At 62.4% G+C, this 24,526-nt stretch overlaps 2 protein-coding genes across 2 annotated transcripts in view; one reads left to right on the forward strand and one right to left on the reverse strand.

The window, feature by feature from the left end:
- Positions 1 to 137: 137 nt before the first annotated feature.
- On the reverse strand, positions 138 to 11,814 carry SURF4 (surfeit 4). The gene is made up of 6 exons (XM_059658457.1): positions 11,606 to 11,814; positions 5,255 to 5,441; positions 4,757 to 4,833; positions 4,193 to 4,236; positions 3,591 to 3,777; positions 138 to 2,196 (listed from the first exon to the last, which is right to left on the reverse strand). The coding sequence occupies exons 1-6, from the start codon at positions 11,651 to 11,653 to the stop codon at positions 1,930 to 1,932; spliced, it is 810 nt and encodes a 269-aa protein (XP_059514440.1). The 5' UTR covers positions 11,654 to 11,814; the 3' UTR covers positions 138 to 1,929.
- Positions 11,652 to 24,526, forward strand: part of STKLD1 (serine/threonine kinase like domain containing 1) — a 21,941-nt gene continuing 9,066 nt past the window's right edge. Inside the window, exons 1-8 of the mRNA XM_059656242.1 lie at positions 11,652 to 11,800; positions 12,783 to 12,903; positions 14,329 to 14,415; positions 18,092 to 18,136; positions 18,951 to 19,025; positions 20,072 to 20,173; positions 22,150 to 22,220; positions 22,894 to 23,009. Of these exons, the coding sequence (XP_059512225.1) occupies positions 11,652 to 11,800; positions 12,783 to 12,903; positions 14,329 to 14,415; positions 18,092 to 18,136; positions 18,951 to 19,025; positions 20,072 to 20,173; positions 22,150 to 22,220; positions 22,894 to 23,009 (766 nt within the window). The remainder of the gene's footprint in view (positions 11,801 to 12,782; positions 12,904 to 14,328; positions 14,416 to 18,091; positions 18,137 to 18,950; positions 19,026 to 20,071; positions 20,174 to 22,149; positions 22,221 to 22,893; positions 23,010 to 24,526) is intronic.

Raw genomic sequence — 24,526 nt, forward strand, 5'->3', positions numbered from 1 at the left:
GCCCCAGGAGCAGGGTTGGGTCCGTCCCCCGGGGCCCTGGGGGAGAGCCCTGTGTGGACATGGCTGAGTGGCCCTCATGTGGCACCTGAGAGCCTGGCTCGGCCCCCCCCACCTGGACGGCACCGAGGGTCACACTGTACAACAAATGCCATCATTTATTTTGATGTTTCCAAAATCAAAACGTTTCCAAACACAACTAAGATATAAAATACAGCATAAAGTGAGATCGATACCTATTTCCCACATAACGCAAAAAATTGTCAGAAATCGTTTTGCCAAAACCAATTGGTAGATTATTTTTCGCTCCTCCCGCAAAGGCATGGGTCTACAGGGCCCAGGCGCTAGCCTGCTCTGGGCGGGGAGGCGGGGACGGGAGTGACCACCGCATCACAGGCGGCCGACACAGCAAAGGTCTCAGCAGTCAGGGAGGTGCCCTACTAGCCGCAGCTTGGCTGAGGGTGCCACTCGATGGGGCTGTCACTCAAGGGGGCTGTCAGGATGTGTTAAGGGGGAGGGAATGTGGACCAAGAGACCACGTGGCCCAGGCTGAATCAGAAAGTGAAGAAACACCTCCATGTAGTGAGCATCCGAGTGACGGGAATAGACACGCCCTTTGGCCTGGCTTTGTCTAACACCAGGGCGAGCCTCCGCTCTGGCTGAGCCCTGGGGCGGTGAGATGGTTGGCCATCACCCCCTTGGTCAGGTGGGTCCAGGCTGCAGAGCCCGAGGGGCAAGAGGCAGCCTCCTCCCCACAAAGCCTGCGGACACGGGGCTCCCCTCACCTGGCTCAGGGCTGGCCCTCAGGGGGCCGGGCCAAGTCGGTCTGTCCCCGAAGGACCTGGGGGGAGGACAGCGGGAGGCACAGAGACACGTGTCCCAACCCCCCTGGTGCCTTCGCTGGGATGGGGCCTGGCGGAGGACAGCAGGAAGCGCTCACACCCCCAAGAAGAGAAACACAGTGTAAGGCAATGTTAGAAAACTTTAAATACAGGAGTCAGATCCAATCGGTAAGGCATCACAAATCAGTAAAAAGTAATCTGGGCCGTGTGCAGCATAGCAAACAGACGTCTGAGCAAGCGGCAGCCGCGGGAGACGGAAGCCGTGGCCGTGCAGCCTGGGGTCATCCCTCAGCCAGGGAAGACCCAGGCAGCGTCCAGGGCGCAGCCCAGTTCAGCGAGGCTGCGGAAGGTTGAGTGTGAGGTAACTGGTCTGCGAGCTGGCGTGTCTGCTCCTCCCCGGGCCACGGGGCGGCCGGCCAACCTGCAGATGTGCGGGTGGGCGGGGGTGGGTGGGTGCGAGGGCTTCTGATATCCATCCCCACTGAGCCACGGAAGCTCCCGGGGGATGACCCCATATAAACTGCACAGGGTGGGCTGGTGTCCTGACTCAGCAGTGACTCACCGTGAACAGGGCCCCTCTAATGCTGCCTCGCTCTCTGGGGGTTGCTCCTCTAACATCTCACTGTCCCTGCAAGTGTGACACTGCAAGGCAGTGCCCTGGTGCCACGGGAGCGGCCAGTGCTCTGATGTGCAGGCCACCCACAATCACTTAGTTTTAGCTAAAAACGTAAACTTTTAAAAAAAATAAGAGGGAGACTGCTTTGGATGATACACAGATGTATCTGCTCAGAGTACAGCTTGAAGGCCCCCACCACCCACAAAAGAACAAAGCCAGGACAGAGGCCGCAACCCCCCCGGCTGCTCTCGCCGCGCGGCCAAGGCCTGGCCGTGGGGAGGGAGGAGCCAGGCGGCCGCTGGCTGGTCAGACAGCAGGTGGGTGCAGAGCAGAGTCAGCCGTCGCTCTCAGGGCTGCAGAGGTCTCACATCTGTGGCTCACCCAGGCAGAGGGGAGGGGACGAGAATGCGGCAGTTTGTCGATCGACCCCGAACCAGTCCTCGCCGGCCACGGCTTAGGCAGGCAGGGAAGGTGTTACCACTCTTTCTTCTTCTCGTCCATGGAGACGCCCCCGGGGCCCAGAGCCACCACCAGCAGCAAGCCTCCGATCACCGACATGGTCTGGAAGAAGTCGTACTTGAGGAAGTCGTGCATGGGCTTGTAGACGGGGATGGTCCAGAAGGCGTTGAAATACACGTTGATGGCGAACAGCCAGACCACAAGAGTCAAGGCGGCCAGCTTGGTCTTAAAGCCAATGGCCACTAGAATCATCAGCGCTGTGCCCACGATGTTCTGGAGGATCTGCAGAGGGGACAGTAAGAGACTCAAATGGGAGGAAGAAGGGATGGTCAGGTGCCAGGGCGAAGGGACTGGGGTGTGCGGAGGCTGCTAATGGTCGGGCTGTGACGGTGGGATGGTGACAGGTGGGGCTGTGACGGGGGATGGTGACAGGTGGGGCTGTGACGATGGGATGGTGACAGGTGGGGCTGTGACGGGGATGGTGACAGGTGGGGCTGTGACGGTGGGATGGTGACAGGTGGGGCTGTGACGGTGGGATGGTGACAGGTGGGGCTGTGACGGTGGATGGTGACAGGTGGGGCTGTGACGGTGGGATGGTGACAGGTGGGGCTGTGACGGTGGATGGTGACAGGTGGGGCTGTGATGGTGGGATGGTGACAGATGGGGCTGTGACGGGGATGGTGACAGGTGGGGCTGTGACGGGGGATGGAGACAGGTGGGGCTGTGACGGTGGATGGTGACAGGTGGGGCTGTGACGGGGGATGGTGACAGGTGGGGCTGTGACGGTGGGATGGTGACAGGTGGGGCTGTGACGGTGGGATGGTGACAGGTGGGGCTGTGACGGTGGATGGTGACAGGTGGGGCTGTGACGGTGGGATGGTGACAGGTGGGGCTGTGACGGTGGATGGTGACAGGTGAGGCTGTGATGGTGGATGGTGACGGTGGGATGGTGACAGGTGGGGCTGTGACGGTGACTGTGACGGTGGGATGGTGACAGGTGGGGCTGTGACGATGGGATGGTGACAGGTGGGGCTGTGACAGTGGGATGGTGACAGGTCGGGGCTGTGACGGTGGGATGGTGACAGGTGGGGCTGTGACGGTGGATGGTGACAGGTCGGGGCTGTGACGGTGGGATGGTGACAGGTGGGGCTGTGACGATGGGATGGTGACAGGTGGGGCTGTGACGGTGGGATGGTGACAGGTGGGGCTGTGACGGTGGGATGAGAAGGGGGCTGGGGCAGATGAGGCAGCGCTCAGCGCAGGCCGAGGTCTCCCAAGCCGCTCAAGCTGGAGCCCAGGGGCCTCCACGCCGGGACGGCCGGGCATTCCTGGGAACCTCGCCAGGCAGGGCGCACACTCGGTAACAAAGACCTGCTCTGTAAACTCCAGGGGGACAAAGCCAGAACCTTCTTCAACTCTGCACGCCCAACCCCGGCTCACAAAGGCCATGAGAGAAAGGTGAGGAGGGGGCGAGTCTGGGAGGACTGGCACCAGGACCCTCCAGCGAGGTCCACGAGCCTGGACTTCATCTGTTCAGAGGCAGGTTCTGGGCACACAACCTGACAGTTTGTTCTTTAATAGGATCAAAAGCCTTGGCCTGCGTGGCCTTGGGCTCTGCTTCGTCCACACCAGGGCAGGGGCAGGGCAGGGGCAGGGGCGAGGCGAGCAGGACTCACGGAGAAGAAGCTGGCGTCGAAGTGAAGGAGGGTCATGAACATCAGCACCAGCAGGACCCGGCCTCCCAGCTGCATGTACTGCTTGGGGGAGCTCTCGCGCATGGTGGGGACGCCCGCGAACATGCTCTTCCCCTCCGAGCGGGACTCCGCCAGGAGCAGCAGCAAGCCCCCGCCCAGGGCCAGGTTCCTGAGGGAGACGCCAGGCAGCGCTCAGGCCCAGGCCGAGGGCCGCCAGACCCGCCGGGACACCTCAGCCCTGCCCCCTCTCTGCAGACCAAGCGGGACTCGGCCTGAAGACACGTCCGTGTCTGTGCACGAGCCAGCGGCCGTCGCCGGAGCACGCCTGGAACCTTCGCTGCCGAGCAGCTGGCTCCTGTGGGCAGCGGTTCCACTGGGACCCTCCTCTCCCCCGTGAAAGCCGGGTCAGGAGAGGCACCTGTGCTCAGTGTCCGGAGGGCCTGGGTGGGGGTGAAGGCTCTGCCAACATCCACCACAGGGTCTAAGGGGCACAGTCTTGGCCCCAGAGGTTGACTCAGTGGATCGTTACAGCACCGAGGTTAGACGGGAGGAGGTAGGGTGACCCTCCAACCAGACACACGTACCTCATCAAAAACTTCAAGTCCCATAAAATGCTGTAGGCGATCGTCTGAGGGGACAGAGGGCAGAGAAAAGGTGAGTGTCAGCATTTCCAAGCACCTGCTTTTCTACCAAATGGGGAGCATGAGGCCAGTTTTTAAACCTAAGATACAAAAAACCGCTGCAGGACTCCAGGACAGCTCCGAGGCCAAGCCCGGCTCAGTGCCCCGGAGAGCAGGGCAGACCTGAGACCACGGACCCAGACCACAGGTGGGTGTTGAGGACCCCACCCGAGTAGCTCGGCAGCCTTAATGAAGGAAATGAGAAGAATGGGGTCCTGGCGGCAGCCAGCCTGGTAGCTTCCACCCTGGTCAAGGCAAACCCAGGCAAGGTCCAGCCCGGATGGCCGTCTGCTTCTCCTGCGTTTGCCTTGAGGAAAACCGAGCCCCTTCTCGGGAAGGAGTTCCAGGGCGACTCCTCGAAAGGCCTTTCGAGAGGCTCTGCTCCAACCCGAGCAAGAAGGCAAGGCCCCACCCGGTTACCGGCAGCCATGGTTCTTGGGCGAGGCCCCGCCCTTCCGCCCCGTTTACCTGCAGCGCGATGATGCCGAAGAGCCCGAAGCAGGCGTGCTGCACGAAGTTCCTGCTCAGCACCAGGATGCAGCCCGCTGGAAGGAGAAGGCGCGGGTCAGGGGCTGGCTGCCTCACCTGGCCTCAGGTGCAGCAGCAGCCCCACTACCTGCCACAGGCAAAAAGCCAGGCGTGGGAGGGGAAAGGGCAGGCAGGCACCCCCACGCAGTCAGCGGGACCGCCATCACAGGCCTGGCAGCACCTGCAGGACAGGCGGGAAGTGCAAGATCCGGCCCTGCATGTACAGGGCTGAGGCTGCCACCAGGAGCCGAAGCGAGGCCCGAGGCCCGAGGCCCACGTGAGCTGCCGAGGCCTCATCTCTCCCGTCTCCTTCCCTGATTTACCCGTCCAGACACCAGGGATGCTCACTGCCGGCTCCTCGCTGCCCCGGCTCACCTGCATCTGCTCTGGGAATGCAGACGCGGGGCTGCCCCTGCTGTCAGCGAGGGAGCCACTTACTCAGCTGTCCGAGCAGGTTGAGGAGCACGAAGGTGGAGGCCACCAGGTAGCCACAGCCCCAGGTGCTGTCGATGTAGTCCCGCTGCTCGCCCCACTGGAACCACATGCGCACGCCGTCCTCCAGGAAGGTGCTGATCAGGCAGAGGCGCGCCACGTGTGGGAGGTACTGCTTCGTGACTCGGAGGAACTGTCGGGCCACAGACATCCCGGTGAGGGGCTGCGGCAGGGCCCTTGGCCCCAGCCAGACGCTTCTTGGGCGCCGTGCGTGGGGCTCTCAGCACCTGCTCCCAGCATGTGGTGTGGGCGCACGAGAACCTGCACAAGTTCCCGGCAGCCTAGACCCCGCCAGGTGACAGTGTGACACTCTGCTATGACCTCTATCGTCTCAGCAGACACGTGCAGTGGCACCTACGCTGTCCCACAAGAACTGCCCCAAGACACGGCCTCTAATCTCAGGCAAGGGCATCAGCCAGCTAGGGTCCCGCGGGGAGAGGGGCTCGCCCAGGTCGGTGCCGACGCCACCCAGCCACCCTGGCGGTGCTCAGAGCCCCCCCAGCCAGAAGAGAGCTGAGCGTGCTCTTGAGACGAGAGTCCGCATAGGTTCTGGCCAGGGTCCCGGCCTGGAGGGCCTCGCTGTGGGCCAGCAGGAAGCTCGAGCATGCACACCCACCCAGCCTCTCTGCAGCAGTGGGAGGGAAGGCCCAGCTCTGGCCCACGGTGTGCAGTCAGGACCACAGTGCACCTCCCAGCCTGACCCTCCCGAGAGCTCAAGGTCGGGCCTAGGCACGCGTGTGCGCACAATTGTGAATAAACCCGGAACCTGTGGGTCGTTAGGCCAAAGCACATTACAAACACGCTAACAAATGGGATGGCCCGCTGGTCCAACAGCAAGGAGACTCAAGTGTGTCAGATCACTGGCCCATGCAGAGAGACCCATTTATAACTTCCCCTGCTCCATGCTAGCCATGCCATTTATTTTTTATCTTTTTAAAACTTTTTTTAAAAATATATTTTATTGATTTTTTACAGAGAGGAAGGGAGAGAGATAGAGAGTTAGAAACATCGATGAGAGAGAAACATCGATCAGCTGCCTCCTGCACACCCCCCATGGGGGATGTGCCCGCAACCCAGGTACATGCCCTTGACCGGAATCGAACCTGGGACCCTTCAGTCCGCAGGCCGACGCGCTCTAGCCACTGAGCCAAACCGGTTTCGGCATAAAACTTTTAATATATATATATATATTTTTTTTTTCTAAATTGAAATCAGAGAGGAAGGGAGAGGAAGAGATAGAAACATCAGTGATGAAACAGAATCACCGATCGGCTGCCTCCTGCACGCCCCCAACTGAGGATGGAGCCCACAACAGCGGGCATGTGCCCTTGACCAAACCCGGGACCCTTCAGTCCACAGGCCGATGCTCTGTCCACAGCCACACCGGCCAGGGCGCCATGCCATTTATGATGGCTGATTGGGAGACCGGCACGCGTGGAAACTGAGGTACAAACGTCACCAGGTGTTCCAGTGCACATTCTCTTACCGACGCGAGAGGCTGAGATAGGAAGGGACGGAACTGCCAGGGCGCCGATAACACAGCAGGAACCCGGGGAGACCGGGGCCCACCCACAGCAGTGATGTGTCAGCAAGCGAGAGTCTAAAGGGCATCCCTGAGCCTGCCTCACGGTCCATCAGATTAATGCCACAGCCCCTCTGAGGGCGGATTAAACCTATTGTGGGACTAAACGAAGGTGCATCCGTGAGCATGTCTTAATTTTGGCATTTTGGAAAGTTGCTTCACAGTGCTAGGAAGTGCTCAAGCTTCCATCGCAGTTAACGGCCTCTGGATGTTTAGTCTCGTTCATCAGCTTCGGCTCATGAGCACAGAAAAGCCTGCTCCCCTGGAGGGGGCGGGAGGGAGGCTCGTGTCCCTTCTCTTCCCACCGACTGAGCTTGAGCCCCAAGCGGTCAATTCCGCACACGTTTGCTCAGCCTTTCACCCCACTGAAGTGGTGGCAGAGGTCACAGGGATGGACAGACAGCCTAGCAGGCGTGGGACATGACCGCGGGCTGAGGCCGAGGCCCGGGCCTCCTCCTGGCTCCACTACCCACCAGCTGGTGCACTGTGTGACCAGGGACAAGCCGAGTGACTTTGGGGGGCGGTGTCTGTGCTACCCTTCTACAGAGCGAGGGCACTGGACTGAAGGCGCTAAGGCCCGCTCGGGCTTTAATAAGCAGGAGAGGGGAAGAGCCTGCTAAAGAACAGGTCCCAAGTGCTCCTACGTAAATTCTGAGGTGCGTGCAGAGAACAAACACAGGGTGCGGGTACACTTGGTGTAAACACACACACCGCATCAGATCAGGGGGTTCGGGGACCGCTGACGCCATGCGCCCTCCCATTTCTGCCTCACGGCCCACATGCTCTTGAAATGCCCAGCAACAGTGCAGTCACCCCCAGCCCCGAGGAGACAGACCTCCTGGGCTGAGGGGAACCCTGGCAACGGCACGGCCTCACCTGATGCTCAGCCTGGGAGAAGCCCAGCGAGGCGGGGCGGACTCAGGGACTGGAGCCTGGTGGGACCCCCAGGCTGGGAAGTGACCCCGAAAGGCAGCACAGGGACCAACATCGGCGGTGCTGACTCGCCTCCCAATTGGGCTGTGGTCTGAGCCCCGTCCCACACGGGCGGGCACTGCAGCCCACGAGGCGGACGGAGGCGGGCTCAGCCTCCGTGGTGAGTCTGCACTCTTAATTTGAGTGTCTGGGTCAAGAGGATTAAAGAGCAGAGAGAACCTTCCCTCCAGACAGGTAATCATTCCTCCCCCCGCGCAGACACCGCTGAGACGGCCGTCTCCTTGCGCTGGGCAGGCGCAGCCCCCCAGGTATTCGCGCGTGGAGCGAGGCTGCTACCTGACTTCCCAAGTGAAGCGGGCCTGGGTGAAGGCGACCCCCGTGTTACAGGCCTGGCTGACTCAGAGCCTCTAATGACACCTGCTTGGACTGGGCACGAAGGAAAAACCTTTTCATAACAGAGACCAGACCCATTTTCATCTTATTTCCTACATGTGATTTGGTCACTAGGGTTCAGACTTGGCCACGGATCCCACACCATGCGGCCTGGACAGTCCCACGTCAGTGTCCCCGGGAGAGCAGAGCAGAGCGGGCACCAAGCATCGGGCAGCACCGAGGCCGGGCTGTCACCTGCCCGTGCTCCATACATCGCTGTCAGGCCTGAGGGCCAGGGGCTGCTCTCGGGAGGGAGTTGGGACGCTGCTGGAGGCAGACGGCGGGGAGAGCCTGCAGGAGGGACAGTCAATTACAGGATCCCAGACCCTCACAACCGCCCGCCTTACCAGCTCTCACCTACACGTCCCTGAAAATGAGCCAGTGGCGGAGACTTCCTCCGCTGAGCCAGGCGGTGCGGGAGTTCAGGGACTCCCACGTGCCTGCCCACCGTGACCCCCAACTCCCAGCCAGCCTAGTCTCCCGAGTGCTGCTTCCAGGCTGCATGCTACACCTGAGGGGCAGGAAGCTGTCACTGGCCCTCAGCTGGAGACGGGCTGGCTTTCTCTACTCAGCATCCAGGTGTGACAAAGCCTGCCTGACCCTAGAAGAGCAGCCACAGGGAAGCCTCCCTAACCAGTCTCCCCATGTCCCCCCTCGCTCCCTAAGAGGCGCGGTGGCTCCCTTAGCCTCTGAAGACAGGTGAGTGGGGCAGAGTGCTCCCTCTGTCCCCCCTGCCCCCACTCCTGGGGCCCAGGGCACAGAGCCCGGGCAGGAGGAGAATGCTCACAACCCACAGCCATGCGCCCCGAGCGGTTCATCCAGAGCCTGACACCGGCTCTGCCGGATCAGTGTCCTAAAGACCACGCTCGCTACCCAACGCCTGACCAGAGGCCAAGCTTCCAGAATGGCTGTCACGCCGGAGAACAGGTAAGAAGGCCAGGCCACACTGGAGCACAGGCCCGGGGACGAGCCAGCAGCAGGCTCACCGAGTGCCGCTCCGCTACGGTCCGTGCGCGCGCGTGGCGCTCTGCGCTGGCAGCGAGGACGGGGAGCAGGACGTCATCTGGATGCTGAGCTCACCAGGCTCCCAGTGCCCAGCCCCAGCGCAGAGCTCGCTCAGCACTGCCCCAGGCCTGGCCCCGGGAGCAGGAGGACACTGTCCCTGCTGCCCAGGGCCAGGAGCCCGATGCCAGAGGGGCAGCTCGGGAGGAGCCTGCCGGTGGAACCACCAGCCGGCGCACCGTGCCCACCTCTGCAGACCTGGAGGGGAGATCACCGCACTGCCGAGCGGCAAGGAGCCCAGACCTGGGGAGCGAGACACAGGTCGACCTTCAGCCACGTGTGCCGTGCGAGACCACAGCACGCCGTCTCCACGTGGAAGTGGAGGCACCACGGACAGCCTCACCCGGTCCGGAAGGTGACCGGGCGACGTGCATGGAGGACCTGGCCTGCGCTGGCCTCTGGGGTCCCACGCTCGGCAGCCCTGCCTTCCGGTCACATCCTGTCACCTCCTGCTTGGTCTGCTTTCTGAGGACAAGGCTGGAGGGAAACAGGTGTGTCCCACTATCTGCTCAGTGGCTGCGTGATCTCCCTGTTCCCTGCAGACTCGGCCGCTTTCATTTTTAAGGCCTGATTCCGCGCCGTTGGCAGCGCTACTTTACTGCGTGGATGAATGTTAACCCCCAGCTCGGCCAGATCTGCATCGGAAGCCGTGACTTTGCTCTGCACCCTGCTCCCGCCCACGTCCGCCTGCGCCCCGCCTGCCCGTGGCAGAGAGGCTGACTTTGGTTTTGAAGAACACAGGCCCTCTGCCCCCTGCCATCGGCACCCGTGCCATCGCCACTGCGGCCCTGCGCCCTGGCCCACTTGGGTTTGGGCAGCCGGCCTCATCCCTGCGCTGTGCCAGGCCTCGCCTTCCTTCCCACAGGAACTCGAGCGGCCCGACCCGACCCGACCCGACCCGACCCCCTCCGGGCCTTCCTGGGTCCCAGGTCCCGCTTAACGACCTGCGGGGAAGGAGGGGGTGGAGGGGACTGGCTTTCCTCAGCGGGAGAGCTGACCCTTTGGGTTGGCAGCGTTGGCAGCGGCGCCACCGAGACGTTTTATCTCGACTGGATGGTGAAACTCACTTGCAAAACCAGGGCCTCCTGGCTGAAGAGCCCGTGTGCGTGCTCCCGTCCCCTCGAGAGTGAAACGGGTCCCGTTCCCAATGGCGTTCACCCGCCCCCTTCCCGCGAGGGGCCGTGTTTAAGTTGTGTCAGCGCACAAACCACCACCCGGGGAAAAACTCCTCCTCCGGGTTGACAGACACCCCCCCCCCATTGGTCTTAAATGCTCGGGTCACAGGAACAGGGGTGACCCAATTCCGAGGCCACACTAGAGGGTGTCACCCCCCCCCCCCCAACGAGAAGCCCTCCGCGGATCACAAAACACTCGCTCGTTTGTTTTGTTCTGAAATCCCAGCTCGAGCCTCCCAGGACCCCCCACCCCCCAGCACCACGGCAGGTGAAGCCTCAGCCTCGATACTGAACCCCGCCCCGCGCACCCCGCACGGGCAGCGGCCCCGATCCGCCCGCGGGAGAGGCTGCCAGTCCCAGTGACGGGCACACGGCCCACCGCGCGCCGTCCCTCCGCTTTCTGCCAGGCAGATCGCCCGGCTGTGCGCCGCGGGGCAGCCCTGGCGGTGCCCTCCTCCCAGGTGTGCGCTCAGAGACGCCCATTCCACCCGGCGGGGCAGAGTCCAGGGAGGGAGACCAGGGTCAAAGGGACCCCAGGGCGGCCACACGTCCGGGAGATAAAGGGAAAGGGCTGCGCTTTCTGGGGTTGGGGTGCACACCAGGGCGCCCCCTTTCCTCCGGGAGGACCCCACACCTCCAGGCTGACCAGCCCCCGTCCACGATCCCAGCTGCCACCCCGCCCCCTACGGGCGCCCCGGGAAGGGAAAGGCGCGCGGAGCCCCCCGCCCGCCGGGGTGGAGGACGCTCCCCGGGCCCCCGGCGCTCCGGCCGCTTCTGGGGGGCGCGGAGGCGGCCTCACACCCCTCCTTCCAGGAAGGCCCGGGCCGGCTGCGGGGACGGTCGCCGAGCTGGGTGCGACGCGGGGACCGAGATCATACCGGCCGTGGCGGGGCGGCGGCGGGGGGCAGGCGGGCTCGGAGGCCGGGCGTGGGGGTCGCGGGCCGGACGGGCAACGCGCCCGGGGGGAGGCCGCGGTGGGGGAGGGGGCGCGACCGGCGTGGGGCCGGGAGGGCTGCGGGAGCGGCTCGGGGGGGCCCCGTGGGGCTCGGGGCCCGGGCGGAGGCTGGGGGGCGCGGGGCCCGGGAGGGGAGGCCGCCGGGCCGCAGGCCGCACCTGGTCGGCGAAGTCCTCGGCCGTGCCCATCAGGTCGTTCTGGCCCATGGCGGCGGCGGGAGGCTCGGCTCACTCGCTCGCTCGCTCGCTCGCTCGCTCGGCGTTCGGCCCGTCGGCGCCCGCGCCCGTTGCGGCCTCCACAGGAAGTGCCCGGCGGCCGGCCTCGCTGCTCTCGGCGGCTCCAGCGGCTGCCACGTAGGCCAAGCCTTAAAGGGGCCGCGCCGCGGGGCCCGCCCCGGCCGCGCCTTAAAGGGGCCTCGCACCGCCCGCAGTTGCACCGCCCACGCAGCGCTCGGTCCCGCCCACCACGCATCCAACCGGGCGGCCCCTCCAGGCCCCGCCCACCGCGCTCAAGGCTCCACCCACCACAAGATTTAAAGCGGCCAGGCCCTGGTGGCCTGCTCGCCAGAGGGACGCTACGGGTACCGTTAGGGCTCGGAGGGTCACGTGGTCAAGCAGACACACCCGGAGCTGAGGGTCGTTCCCAGGGTGGGGGCTGGGGTGCGCGCCAAGACGCGGTCCGGACTGAGCATGCTCAGTCGAGGGTCTGCCCTCCGGCGCCGGCCAGGGGTGCACCTCCAGCGCCCAAGGGAGGGAGGAGGCGCACAGGAGTCGTTATGGAAAATTACAAGGTGCCGAGTTGTCCCCTGGCGGGGAGGCTGGGGCGACGAGGGGCCCACGGTGTGGGACAAGCCCTGGACCTGGACCACCACCCCCGACCCCTACTGGTGTAACGGTCACACCCCGGTGGAGGCTGCAAGCGAGGTCCCACCCCGGAGGCAGTGTCTGCCTCTAGCTCATAGGCCAGTGGTTCTCAACCTTCCTCATGCCGCGACCCCTTAATGCAGTTCCTCATGTTGTGGTGACCCCAACCATAACATTATTTTCGTGGCTACTTCATCACTGTGATTTTGTTACTGTTATGAATCGTCATGTAAATATCTGATATGCAGGATGTATTTTCATTGTTACAAATTGAACATAATTAAAGCATAGTGATGAGTCACAAAAACAATATGTAATTATATATGTGTTTTCCGATGGTTTTAGGCGACCCCTGTGAAAGGGTCGTTCGACCCCCAAAGGGGTCGCGACCCACAGGTTGAGAAACGCTGTCATAGGGGGCCTCCGGGAGCGTGCCCTTTGCCTCTGGGCCTCAGTTTACCGCCGTCTCAAGGCTGGAACTAAGGACTGCAGCCGTGTCTGTCTGCATGTTCCGAGTGGAAGAAATGCAGGCCTTCTCACCCCTGCCGGGGTCCACGCTCAGGCCCATGGAGACAGGACTCCCTCCAACCAGAGTTCGTGATCAGGAGCCCCCAAGCCCCTAAAACCCCGTCAGCAGGCCCAGTGGGGGACTGGGGCCTTCTCCAGGGCCGGAGCAAATGTGTAGCACCTGGAAAACTCACAAAGGGGGAGCTGCGGGATGCAGGCCAATGAGTGTTTAAACCGGTGGTTCTCAACCTTGGCTGCACATTAGAATCACCTGGGCATCTTTTTAAAATCCTGATTTCTGGGCCTCATCCTCCGGAAATTCTGTTTGTTACTAATGTTGTGGCCCCACCCCCTAACAAGGAAACAGAATTTCCGGAGGATGAGGCCCAGAAATCAGGATTTTAAAAAGATTCCCAGGTGATTCTAACGTGCAGCCAAGGTTGAGAACCACTGGTTTAAATGCTCCGCATGGCATGTCAACTTTACGAAACGTCAGGTCTGGTCTTGGCGAAAATGTCATTAACCTGACAATAATTTGTAAGTTAGATTTCTCTCACTGGGGGGGAGTCAGCCAGTGGTGAAGCAGAGGGGTTTCTGGGACCGGAGACTTTAAAAAGCAAAGTTTTTCAGGCGGAAATTAAAATACCGCCTTGATCTGAGACACAGGTGCGTCTTACCACTTAATTTGCCGCCTAAGAGGACCTCGGCACGTGCGTCCCTGCAGCAGCACGAACTGCTCAGGACACTGTCCCTGTTGTGCCCCGCGCGGCACTCAGACCACGCGCAGGGCTGCGTCACAGAATCCCACAACTTTTCCGGACCCGGAAAGTCCCTGGACCCAGGGTTCCACCCCCCACATCTCTCCTCTGCATCCTGCGCCGCTTCCTCCATCCTCGGACAGATGTGATTCCCTCAGCCAGCCTCACCCCGTAACCCCCAAGCGTGGCACGGCGGCCATCTCTCTGCAGGTCGGGCTCAATGCACCGGCTCCGGGGTCAGACCCTGGAGTTCCAGTCTAACCCAGGCCACCCCCGCTGTTAGTGCTGTGGCCTCAGTTTCCTCCCGTGTGAACGTGGAGATGGGAATAGTGGTGGCCACAGGTAAAGTACTCAGCACAGTGCCAGGCGCAGGCACGGCTGTGACCACGACGGCACCAGTTGCTTTATTGTTTGGATGCCCAGTTTGGAGGCGGGTGCTGGGAGTGGGGGTCACAGGGGCCTAGAGAGAGGGAGCAGTCCCCGGGCTGGCTCCTGGGTGCCCGCTGATCCTCGCTGCAAGTTGGAGAAGAGGCACGGGGTGGTGGAACGAGCTCCAGAATCAGCCCCAAAGAGATGGGGAGATGGGCTTGGGTTCCTGTATCTGCAGAGCAGGCGGGCGGGCGGGCGGAGCTGCTTGCTGTGCCTGGAGGGCGGCTGGGAGGCGGAGGCGGAGGCTGCTCGGGGGCTGGGCGCACTGTGGGAAGTGGAAAGCTGTGTGCGTTTCCTGAAAGCGCCTCTCCTTTTCGCTGGTAGATTTTGGATGAGCTGAATCCTGGGGCCTTGGGGGTGAACCTGGTGGTGAGGGAGAAAGAAACCAAAGTCAAGTTCGTGATAAAGCAGGTAAGAGGCCACGCCCCTGGCACGGGGGGGGGGGGGTGGGGGGGGAGCGGGGGGGGGCGGTAAACATCCGCTCATCATCCCCATGTTAGAGAAAGCTTCCTGATGCCACAGCTGGGCTCCTCTCTGCCCGCAGGCGGGGCAGATCCGGTCAGGGGTAGACGGATGTGGGGTGGCCCAGGCGCCTCGAGCTTCCCCACACCTGTGACTCTCACCTTGATGGAGAAGAAATGTCATTTTTACTCCGACAACAACCACAACCTTACCTACCACTTACTCAGTGAGGCATCATCTCATTTAATCTCCCGCCGACTCAGCAAAGCAGGAGCCAGGACTGCCCTGCACAGCCCAGGAGGGGGCTCCGGGAGACTGTAGGCTAGCCTGCTCACATAGCGCCCAGCAGCGCCAAGGCGGGCCCAGGGCAGGCGCACTCACTGGGGGCCACCAGTTTCACCAACAGGGAGCCAGGTGGGGGGCAGGGACTTGCCCAGGCTCACACAGGGCTGAGGGCAGGGCACCAGGCCCTTCCTCCTCCTGTTCCCCAGGCTGGCATGGCAGGGCGGATGCAGACCCGAGGGGGCAGCCCTGTGGGTGTCCAAGCCGCATCGTCCAAATGAACCAGGGTCCAGGGGAGAGAGCTGGCACCCCCTGGTGGTCCTGGGTGACGGCCGGCCGGGATACCCTGGGATCAGGGCTGTCCCTGCGGGTGGAGAGCCCTCTGCTCTGCCAGGCCTCCCGCCTGTGGGCAGCACAGCGGCCGCCACTACCCAGGACGACCTGCCTTCTGGGCAATCAAGGAGCTTTTTAAAAAAAATCGGTCTTTCAAAAAAAAAAAAAAAGTCCCTAGCCCATTTTGCTCAGTGGTTAGAATGTTGGACCATGGACTGAAAGGTGCTGGGTTCAGTTCTGGTCAAGGGCATGTACCTCAATTGCAGGCTCAGTCCCGGCAGGTGGAGCACGTGCGGGAGGCAACCAATCAATGTCTCTCTCTCTCTCTCTGCCCCTCCCTCCCACTCTTTCTAAAACTCAATGGAAAAATCTCTCCTTGGGCAGGCGGGCGAGGATCCTCCACCACAACAGAGGGCTGGGTTGCCGGGAGGGCTGTGAGCGGCCGGCCTCTTCCTGAGCAGCAGCACCCTCTGCACAAGGCGGTGTTGGCATTCCTGCCCGGCACAGCCTCCTGCTCTCAGCCCGCCCCCTGCCCGGACCGCCCGCCCCCGCCCCCGGAGCTGCGCTGTGACTGACCTCCGCGCCCCTCGTGGGCCACAAGCACTGAGCTGCGCACTCCGTTTAATATACTCTGAGAAACAACCTTCTGGTTCCGTTTTTGGAGGGTCCGTGGTTCCCTTGGGATAAATGCCTAGGGGTGGGATTTCTAGGACAAAAGATTGACACTTTTAAGGCTTTCAGCCTGGTGGCCGAACTGACCATGCACAGCCCTGGAACAGGAGGGGGACAGGCAGGCCCGCTGGGCCGGGCAGCCGGGTCTGCACCGGCGCTGGGAGTAACCCTCTAACTGCATCTTCGTCTACGATCACCGGTCACAGAGATCTTCATCTTTTTGTTTGTTTGTTTGTTCTTAGTGCCTTATCGGTTGGTTTTACATTTATGAACTTATTATTTGTTTTAATCTTTCTTGCTGACAGTATTACGTAGGGCCCCCTACAGAGATCTTCCTTTGTATGTCTTGTGAGCGGACACACACCCGCTGGGCGAGGATCTGGTGGCAGACGGGATGGTCGCACCTGCCTGCCGCCTTTGCCACCAAGCACGTTGCGACTCGAAGCTGCTCCCTTCCCCCTCTCCCGGGCCCCCCCCCTCCCGCCGTGTGTTCACCCGCCCCGCGTGCAGTGATGAGGACAGTCTCCCCAGTTTGGATGAGGAATGACCTAGTAGGCTGAGACTCTGCCAGCGGAGCAGAGCTGTGTGGCTCGGGCCAACGCTTTATTTTCTTTTCTATTGTCAAGATGGTTTGACGGGGACCTTCTAATGACAGCTCAGGGGGGGTGCTGCCTGCACTCGCCCTGCAGCAGGAGCCAGTAGCTTTCCTTTGCTTCAAGCATTTTTGGATCCCTGCCTTAGGAGCATCTCCAGGCGCCATATGGTGCCATGTGGTGGGACCTGAATCGCAGGCACCTAGCACACCTGGTCAATTGGTGGTGGTGGTGGTGGTGGTGGTGGTAGTGGTGGTGGTGATGGTGGTGGTGGTGGTGGTGGTGGTGGTGATGGTGGTGGTGGTGGTGGTGGTGGTGGTGGTGATGGTGGTGATGGTGGTGGTGGTGGTGATGGTGGTGGTGGTGGTGGTGATGGTGGTGATGGTGGTGGTGGTGGTGATGGTGGTGGTGGTGGTGGTGATGGTGGTGGTGGTGGTGATGGTGGTGGTGGTGATGGTGGTGGTGGTGGTGGTGGTGGTGGTGGTGATGGTGGTGATGGTGGTGGTGGTGGTGGTGGTGGTGGTGGTGATGGTGGTGGTGGTGGTGGTGGGGTGGTGGTGGTGGTGGTGATGGTGGTGATGGTGGTGGTCATGGTGGTGGTGGTGGTGGTGGTGGTGGTGGTGGTGATTATGATGAAAATGCTGATAATGATGATGGTGGTGATGGTAATGGTGGCGGTGTTCATCGTGATGGTGGTGATGGTGATGATGATGGTGGTGGTGGTGGCGGTGGCAGCGGTGGTGGTGGTGGTGGTGATGGTGGTGGTGGTGATGGTGATGGTGGTGGTGGTGGTGATGGTGGTGGTGGTGGTGATGGTGGTGGTGGTGGTGGTGGTGGTGGTGGTGGTGGTGATGGTGGTGGTGGTGGTGGTGGGGTGGTGGTGGTGGTGGTGATGGTGGTGATGGGGTGGTGGTGGTGGTGGTGATGGTGGTGATGGTGGTGGTGGTGGTGGTGGTGGTGGTGGTGATGGTGGTGGTGGTGGTGGTGGGGTGGTGGTGGTGGTGGTGATGGTGGTGGTGGTGGTGGTGGTGGTGGTGGTGGTGGTGGTCATGGTGGTGGTGGTGGTGGTGGTGGTGGTGGTGGTGATTATGATGAAAATGCTGATAATGATGATGGTGGTGATGGTAATGGTGGCGGTGTTCATCGTGATGGTGGTGATGGTGATGATGATGGTGGTGGTGGTGGCGGTGGCAGCGGTGGTGGTGGCGGTGGCAGCGGTGGTGGTGGTGATGGTGATGGTGGTGGTGGTGGTGATGGTGGTGGTGGTGGTGGTGGTGGTGGTGGTGGTGATGGTGGTGGTGGTGGTGGTGGTGGTGGTGATGGTGGTGGTGGTGGTGGTGGTGGTGATGGTGGTGGTGGTGGTGGTGGGGTGGTGGTGGTGGTGGTGATGGTGGTGGTGGTGGTGGTGGTGGTGGTCATGGTGGTGGTGGTGGTGGTGGTGGTGGTGGTGGTGGTGATTATGATGAAAATGCTGATAATGATGATGGTGGTGATGGTAATGGTGGCGGTGTTCATCGTGATGGTGGTGATGGTGATGATGATGGTGGTGGTGGTGGCGGTGGCAGCGGTGGTGGTGGTGGTGGTGATGGTGGTGGTGATGATGGTGATGGTGTTGATGGTAATGGTGGTGGTGGTGATGATGGTGTTGATGGTGATGATGGCGGTGTTCATGGTGGTGATGGTGGTGGTGATGATGGTGATGGCTTACCACACATCTACTGAGCTAGTCCTCTATGCCTCTGCAGGTGGAATGCATTGATGATCATCATGCCAATGAGGCCCTGGATGAGGTAACTCTCTGGGTGGCGCCCCCTGGAGGACGTGGTGCAACCACCCTGTTCTGTGCCTCCTGTGCGGCCCTGGGTGGGGCGGGAGGCTCAGTCCAGTTTTTGCCTCGTGCTGTGAAGCCAGAGGCTCCCCCGCCCCCCATGGCGGGAGTCTGTCGCCAAACACTCGTTTTTAAATCCAGGTGCAGACAAGATGGGCAGGGACGGGTCCAGGCATTCTGACAGGCAAAGAAAGCCGCCAGAAGCCCCCACACCCTCACAGCTTTTCACGTTCCCTCCCCTTCCGCGCCCCCCTGGGCGACCTGCTTTCACACCCAACCTTCCATGCCAGCCGTGCCCTCCTGGTGCTCAGTCGCTAAGGTAGCCACGTCTGCCGCCTGGTTGTCTTCCTTCTCAGAGCACTGCCAGCTGGGGACGGGGGCATGGGACCAGGAGGCGAGGTGGTGTGAGCGCATCCGTGACCCCTCCCCGGGCCTCACTACCTTCTCCAGCCACCCCTGCCTGTGCTCTGTCTTCCACGCCAGGCACTGTGCCTGCACCGGGTCACTCGGCCTTCATGTTACCCCGGGAGGCAGATGCCACTGTTACCGCCATTTTCAGGCGAGGCTAGGCGGCTCAGAGAGGTTGAGGCACGGCACCTCCGTCACACAGCACAGCCACCGGACCGTGTGGCTCCCGCCACCAACCAGCCGCACGCTCTCCTGGTGCCCCGCCCTGCTCGGAGCTGGGAGCTTGCGTGTTTGCTGGGAATGGGACTGGGGAGCACTGACCGAGAACCAGGGCTCCTGACCGTCTCCCGCTCTGCTCTCTGCCGCAGCTGATGCCGCTGCTCAAGCTCCGGCACGCCCACATCTCCGTCTACCACGAGCTGTTCATCATCTGGAACGGCCAGGTGGGTCCGCGGCGGCAGGACCGGCGAACCCCGGCGTGTCGCTGGCCGCGACTCTACACGTGGCCACCCCGACTCAGCACGTATGGGGCCACCCTGGGGCTCGCTGGCATCGTCTCAGGGGAGCCCACAGCCTCCGCGGGGAGGGGTCAGCCCCGCTCACAGAAGAAGCAGAGGCTGAAGCAGGTGCCTCCCAGTGTCCTGCCTAGGCTGTCGCCCCGCGGGGCGGTGAGGCCGGTGCTGAGCTCGTCCTGCGGCCCCAGGCTGGAGCCTGCGCCCCGAGGGGCAGTCCTAGCTGTCACGGAGGAGCAGTAGGTGCCAGGGGCCAGTCCCTGCTCCCCCTCGCGCGGCGCCAGGCCCCACAGTGACCTCGGCCCGAGGAGGCCTGCAGGGCGGTGCTGTGCGCGCTTCCCAGGCTCAGAGGCTGACAGCGGCTGAGTGGGCGCCAGGCGGTCTGGCAGCCCCGAGCCTGCGCCTCACCCTGTGGGCTGTGTGACCGGCTGCCAGGCCCCTCGCTGAGTCACCCCAGTCACCTCTCCACTGAGGGTCCCCATCTGGGGCTGCCAGCCAAGGGTTTGGGCAGGAGTGGAGGGCCCCGAGGAAAACCTGGGGAGAGGTCATCACCCCAAAATATTTTCTGAGCACCCCTAATGCACTTAAGGAGACACGGAAAAGCCAGAGGACCGTTCACTGTGGGAGGGAAAGCAGGGTCCCCCTAAAGCCCGACGCTGAGGCCCCTCAGGGGCAGGCTCCGTGGAGGAGGAGGTGGGTGTGAGCCGAGCCCGTGACGGGGCGACGTCCCCGGCCCAGCGTCTGCGTGTGCGGTGGCAGGAGGCCGGGCGGCCTTCGGAGAAGTGCAAGCGTAGAGGGAGCCGAGGTGGGGGAGGGGCTGGAGGTGCAGCCGGAGCTGCTCATGGGGCCGCCTCCCTGCCCCCAGGAGGGGGTACCCTCACCGTCCCCGCGATGGCGCCCCGTACAGGGCGCCCGGCTTGCCTGGGCTTCTGAGTCAGAGCTGCGGCACCTGCCTGAGGGCCCTCGTGTCCCCGCAGACCTCCTCTTTGTTCCTCTGCCTGGTGATGGACTACAGCAAGGGAAGCTTCCAGAAGGTCATTGAGAAGGCGAGGGAGAAAAGGGCCGCCATTGACTCGGAGGTAGGACAGACTGGGACGCCGGCCTGGGGCCCGCCGGCCCCCGTGACGTGGCAGCCCCACGGTTGCGGGCACAGGGGAGGCAGGGCCACTGGGGCCGGGCCGTCCCTTTTATTTCACGTTTTGTGTTGGCCATCCTGGTTCTTACGTTCACGCGTGGAGGTGGGTGCCCGCTGCCGGGTGCACAGGTCAGCGCTCAGCTGGGTGTGTTCACAAGGTGCACACGGCCGCCCAGCTCAGGCGCAGGCCACGCCGGGAACTGCAGAAGGTCCCGGCCGGTCAGGAGCCGAGGCCCACCTTGTGCCCGGCCCGGCGGTCCCTGCACGTGGGCGCAGGCGGCGTGTCCTCCTCGGTGTCTGGTTTCTCACGCTCATCCCGGGGCATCTGAGCCGCAGCCACGCTGCGCGCGCGTCCGGAACCCTCCCTCCCCGTGGCGGCGCCGCTGCGTGGGGTGGCCCCCCGAGCCCGTGGCTGGCCCAGCGCGGGGAGCGGTTGGGCTGTTTCAAGCTCAGGACTCTGGTGACAGTAGCCGTGGACGTGGCGGGGTGCTTTTTCGGGGACCTTAACGTTCGTGCTTCCTGGCTGAGCCTCGGGCGTGGAGTCGTGGGGGTGGGAGCAGGTGTGCGCAGCCTCAGCTCTCATCCCGTCACCGCAAGCAGGGGCTCCACTGCCTGGCCAGGCTGCAGTGTGCCAGCCCTTCTTTCTTTATTTCTTAAAAATTTTTTATTTATTATTATTATTTTAAATATAATGTTATTGATTTCAGAGAGGAAGGGGGAGGGGGAGAGAGGGGGAAACATCAGTGATGAGAGAGAATCATGGGTCGGCTGCCTCCTGCACGCCCCCCACTGGGGGTCCAGCCCGCACCCTGGCACGTGCCCCGACCGGGACTCAAACCGTGACCTCCTGGTTCGTAGGTCGGCGCTCGGCGCCTGAGCTGGCCGCGGAAAGCGCACTTGCGTTCCGTGGTGACGGGTACCCACGGTGAGCTTTCGGGCCACGGGAACCCGCTGTGTCCGTGCAGGTGTGGGCGCGGCTAGACCCTGAGTCGTCGGTCTTTGCTTGTGCTGGGCGCCTTCCAGGCTCCCCGGCTCCTCCCGCCTGACTCGCCTCGCCGGCTCTGTCACCGACAGCGATGAACAGCGGCCCTGACTGGCAGGCTCGCCACCGCTCGCCTCGGTGCCGTCCCCCAGGGCCGCCCCTCCTGCCTCTTCCGCACCAGGGCCTGCGTGCTGTCCCCTGGGCTGGCCCCCCGGGTGGCCGTGCCTCCTTTGGCTCTGAGCACCCCTCTGTTCGGTGGGCCTCCCCAGCGTCTCCTTGCTGAGTGCTGGGGGGGGGTGTGTGTGGCCCCTCCTCGTCCCCCCACGGCCTCAGAGGCGGCTCGGAGGGTCTCAGGCTTTCTGAGAGGCGGGACCCTGCGAAGCACAACATCCTCAGAAACCCAGCAAGGAAAGCGCTCCACTCTAACTGGGGCGCAAGGCGGGAGGGGGGAGGGGGCGCGAGAGGAAGCCCGTCCCGCTCAGCCTCTCTGACACCCGGGGGGACGGGGACCCCTGCTTCCTAGGAACACGGTTTGAAAGCCACTGCCCTGGCAACTAGCTGGGTCTTGTTTCTGACACAAAATGCTTCCAGAACATTCTCTGTCAGGGCTCTTTTCATTCACAGGCACTGAAGACTTCGCCCTCTCTGTCGCCCACAGGGGTGGGTGTGGGGCCGGAGCCCGGGCGCAGGGTCTCCGTGGAGACCGTGGGCACTAGGGCGTCGCCCTGGCTCGAGTGGTTTTATGGTCTCGGGAGCCTGAGGCGGAGCCTTCTGCACGGGCTCTGGGCTTGGCCAGCTCCAGCCCTGTCTCAGGACACGAGAGACAGGGTGCCGCGGTCCAGCAGGCCACTCTGAGCCGTCACCGACCCCCCAACAGCTGCCGGGGCCCCACGGGGGAGCTGGTCCCCCCCATCCCGCCTCTCTCGCTCTCTCCCCAGTGGCTGCAGAACATGCTGGGCCAGGTGCTGCACGCCCTGGAATACCTGCACCAGCGGGACATCATCCACAGGTGACCGGGCCGGTGGCTCAGGGACAGGGCCCGCGCCCCTAGGAATCCAGGGCGAGGGGTGCGGCCGCGGCCACGGCTCTGCCTCCCAGGAGGGAGCGCGCCCCCACACCCCGCTGATTCACCCTCGCCACGCAGCTTCGCGCCGTGCGGCTGACTTGGCGGGTCGGTTCTAAAGTACAAGGAAAGCAAGCAGATAACGGCACGCCCAGGACGGAGATTAACCTGCCGTGGCCTCCGGCCAGGCGCTCGGGCTCCCAATCCACGGTCCAGGCTCCGGAATCCTCGGGCGGAGGGGCCGGGAGTGGCTCCAGGCCGATCTTATGTCAGGGAGGAGCGGGGCACGGGGGCTGCGTGTGCGAAGGGCGTGCCCACGGCTCAGTGTGGGAGACTCCCCCAAGCAGAGGCATCGCTCAGATGTGGACGGAGCCGCAGGATCGGGTGGTTTCCGCCTGCGGTTGGCTTGTTTTTTGTGTGTTTTTGTTTTTTCCAATTTAAAACAACCGGTTGTATTTTCTGTTTACAGAAGACAGTATTTAAGGAGTGGGCTGCCAGGGGGGCATTTATTGAAGAGAGGGGCGTGGGCTGCTCTGCAGACCTGGGTGGGGCAGGAAGTAAGGTTCAGGGTGCACGCTGGCCCCGCGGGCAGGTGCAAAGATGTGCCCCTTGGTTTCAGGAACCTCAAGCCCTCCAACATCGCCCTGGTGGGCACCAACCACTGCAAACTGCAGGACCTGAGCTGCAACGCACTGATGACCCACAAAGCCAAGTGGAACATCCGGGCAGAGGAAGGTGGCCGGGGTCACCAGCAGGGACCGAGGTGGCGGGGAGCCGCGGGGGAGGGGCCATTCACGGGAAGCTCGTCGCTCCCAGAGTCCAGAGGGCGGTGGCCACTCTGGGTGCTGGAACAAGGCAACATCAAACCTGTCCTTGCTCCGGAGGTCCCCACAGACCCCTCCTAGGCTAAGGAGACTAAACAGCCCTGCCTGGGTTGTAACTGACAGGCGTTCCTCCAGGGGGGAGGCATGCAGGGCCCCAGAGACACCCAGAAAATGTTAACCTTCATGTTAACCTTCATGGAGGGAGACGAAAGGAAACTGTCAGGTAGAGGTGGAAGCCTGGTGCGGGCCAGGCACTGGCCAGTGATGGGTCACTTGACTAAGTCCTGGTAGAACCCAGGAGGTGGGGGAGGTGGGGAGTGGGCGACATGAGCTCTCCTTTGAGAAGTCAGCGGGGCAAGGGGCCGGGCTTCTAGCCTCTAACAGCTGTCAGGGCCGGAGGGAACACCACAGGGGAGAACTCCAGAGTTCTGGGGTGTCCGGTAGTGCTGCACTGGCCTCCTGTCCTGAGTGCACAGGGGATGGATGGATGGATGGATGGATGGACAGGTGAATTGATGGATGGCTAGATAGGTGGGTAGTGGACAGGTGGGTGAATGGACGGGTTGGTGGATGGATGAAAAAAACAGGTGGATAGATGGATAGAAGAATGGATAGGTGATAGATAGACAGGTAGGTAGATGGACAGGTGAACAGATGAATGGATGGGTAGATAGATGGATGGACAGGTGAACAGATGAATAGATGGGTGGATGGATGGATGGGTAGATGGACAGGTGAATAGATGGGTAGATGGATGAATGAATGGGTGGGTGGGTAGACGGACAGGTGAATAGATGACTGGATGGATGGATGGGTGGGTGGGTAGATGGACAGGTGAATGGATGGGTGGGTGGATGGATGGATGGGTGAGTGGGTAGAATGGACAGGTGAATGGATGGATGGATGAATGGATGGGTGGGTGGGTAGAATGGACAGGTGAATGGATGGGTGGGTGGGTGGAATGGACAGGTGAATGGATGGGTGGGTGGGTGGAATGGACAGGTGAATGGGTGGGTGGGTGGGTAGGATGGACAGGTGAATGGATGGGTGGGTGGGTGGAATGGACAGGTGAATGGATGGGTGGGTGGGTAGGATGGACAGGTGAATGGATGGGTGGGTGGGTAGGATGGACAGGTGAATGGATGGGTGGGTGGGTAGGATGGACAGGTGAATGGATGGGTGGGTGGGTAGGATGGACAGGTGAATGGATGGGTGGGTGGGTAGGATGGACAGGTGAATGGATGGGTGGGTGGGTGGAATGGACAGGTGAATGGATGGTGGATGGATGAATGGATGGGTGGGTGGTTAGAATGGACAGGTGAATGGATGGGTAGATGGATGAATGGATGGGTGGGTGGGTAGGATGGACAGGTGAATGGATGGTGGATGGATGAATGGATGGGTGGGTGGGTAGAATGGACAGGTGAA

This window comes from Myotis daubentonii, chromosome 11 (assembly GCF_963259705.1).
Source record: "Myotis daubentonii chromosome 11, mMyoDau2.1, whole genome shotgun sequence".
NCBI classification, from domain to species: domain Eukaryota; kingdom Metazoa; phylum Chordata; class Mammalia; order Chiroptera; family Vespertilionidae; genus Myotis; species Myotis daubentonii.

Excerpts from the sequence above, each read along its gene's own strand:
- SURF4 (XM_059658457.1), bottom strand. The coding sequence starts at position 11,653 with ATGGGCCAGAACGACCTGATGGGCACGGCCGAGGACTTCGCCGACCAG. Across the intron at positions 4,237-4,756 it reads TCGGCATCATCGCGCTGCAG|ACGATCGCCTACAGCATTTT; the intron begins GTAAACGGGGCG and ends CTGTCCCCTCAG. Across the intron at positions 2,197-3,590 it reads TCGACGCCAGCTTCTTCTCC|ATCCTCCAGAACATCGTGGG; the intron begins GTGAGTCCTGCT and ends TCCCCTCTGCAG.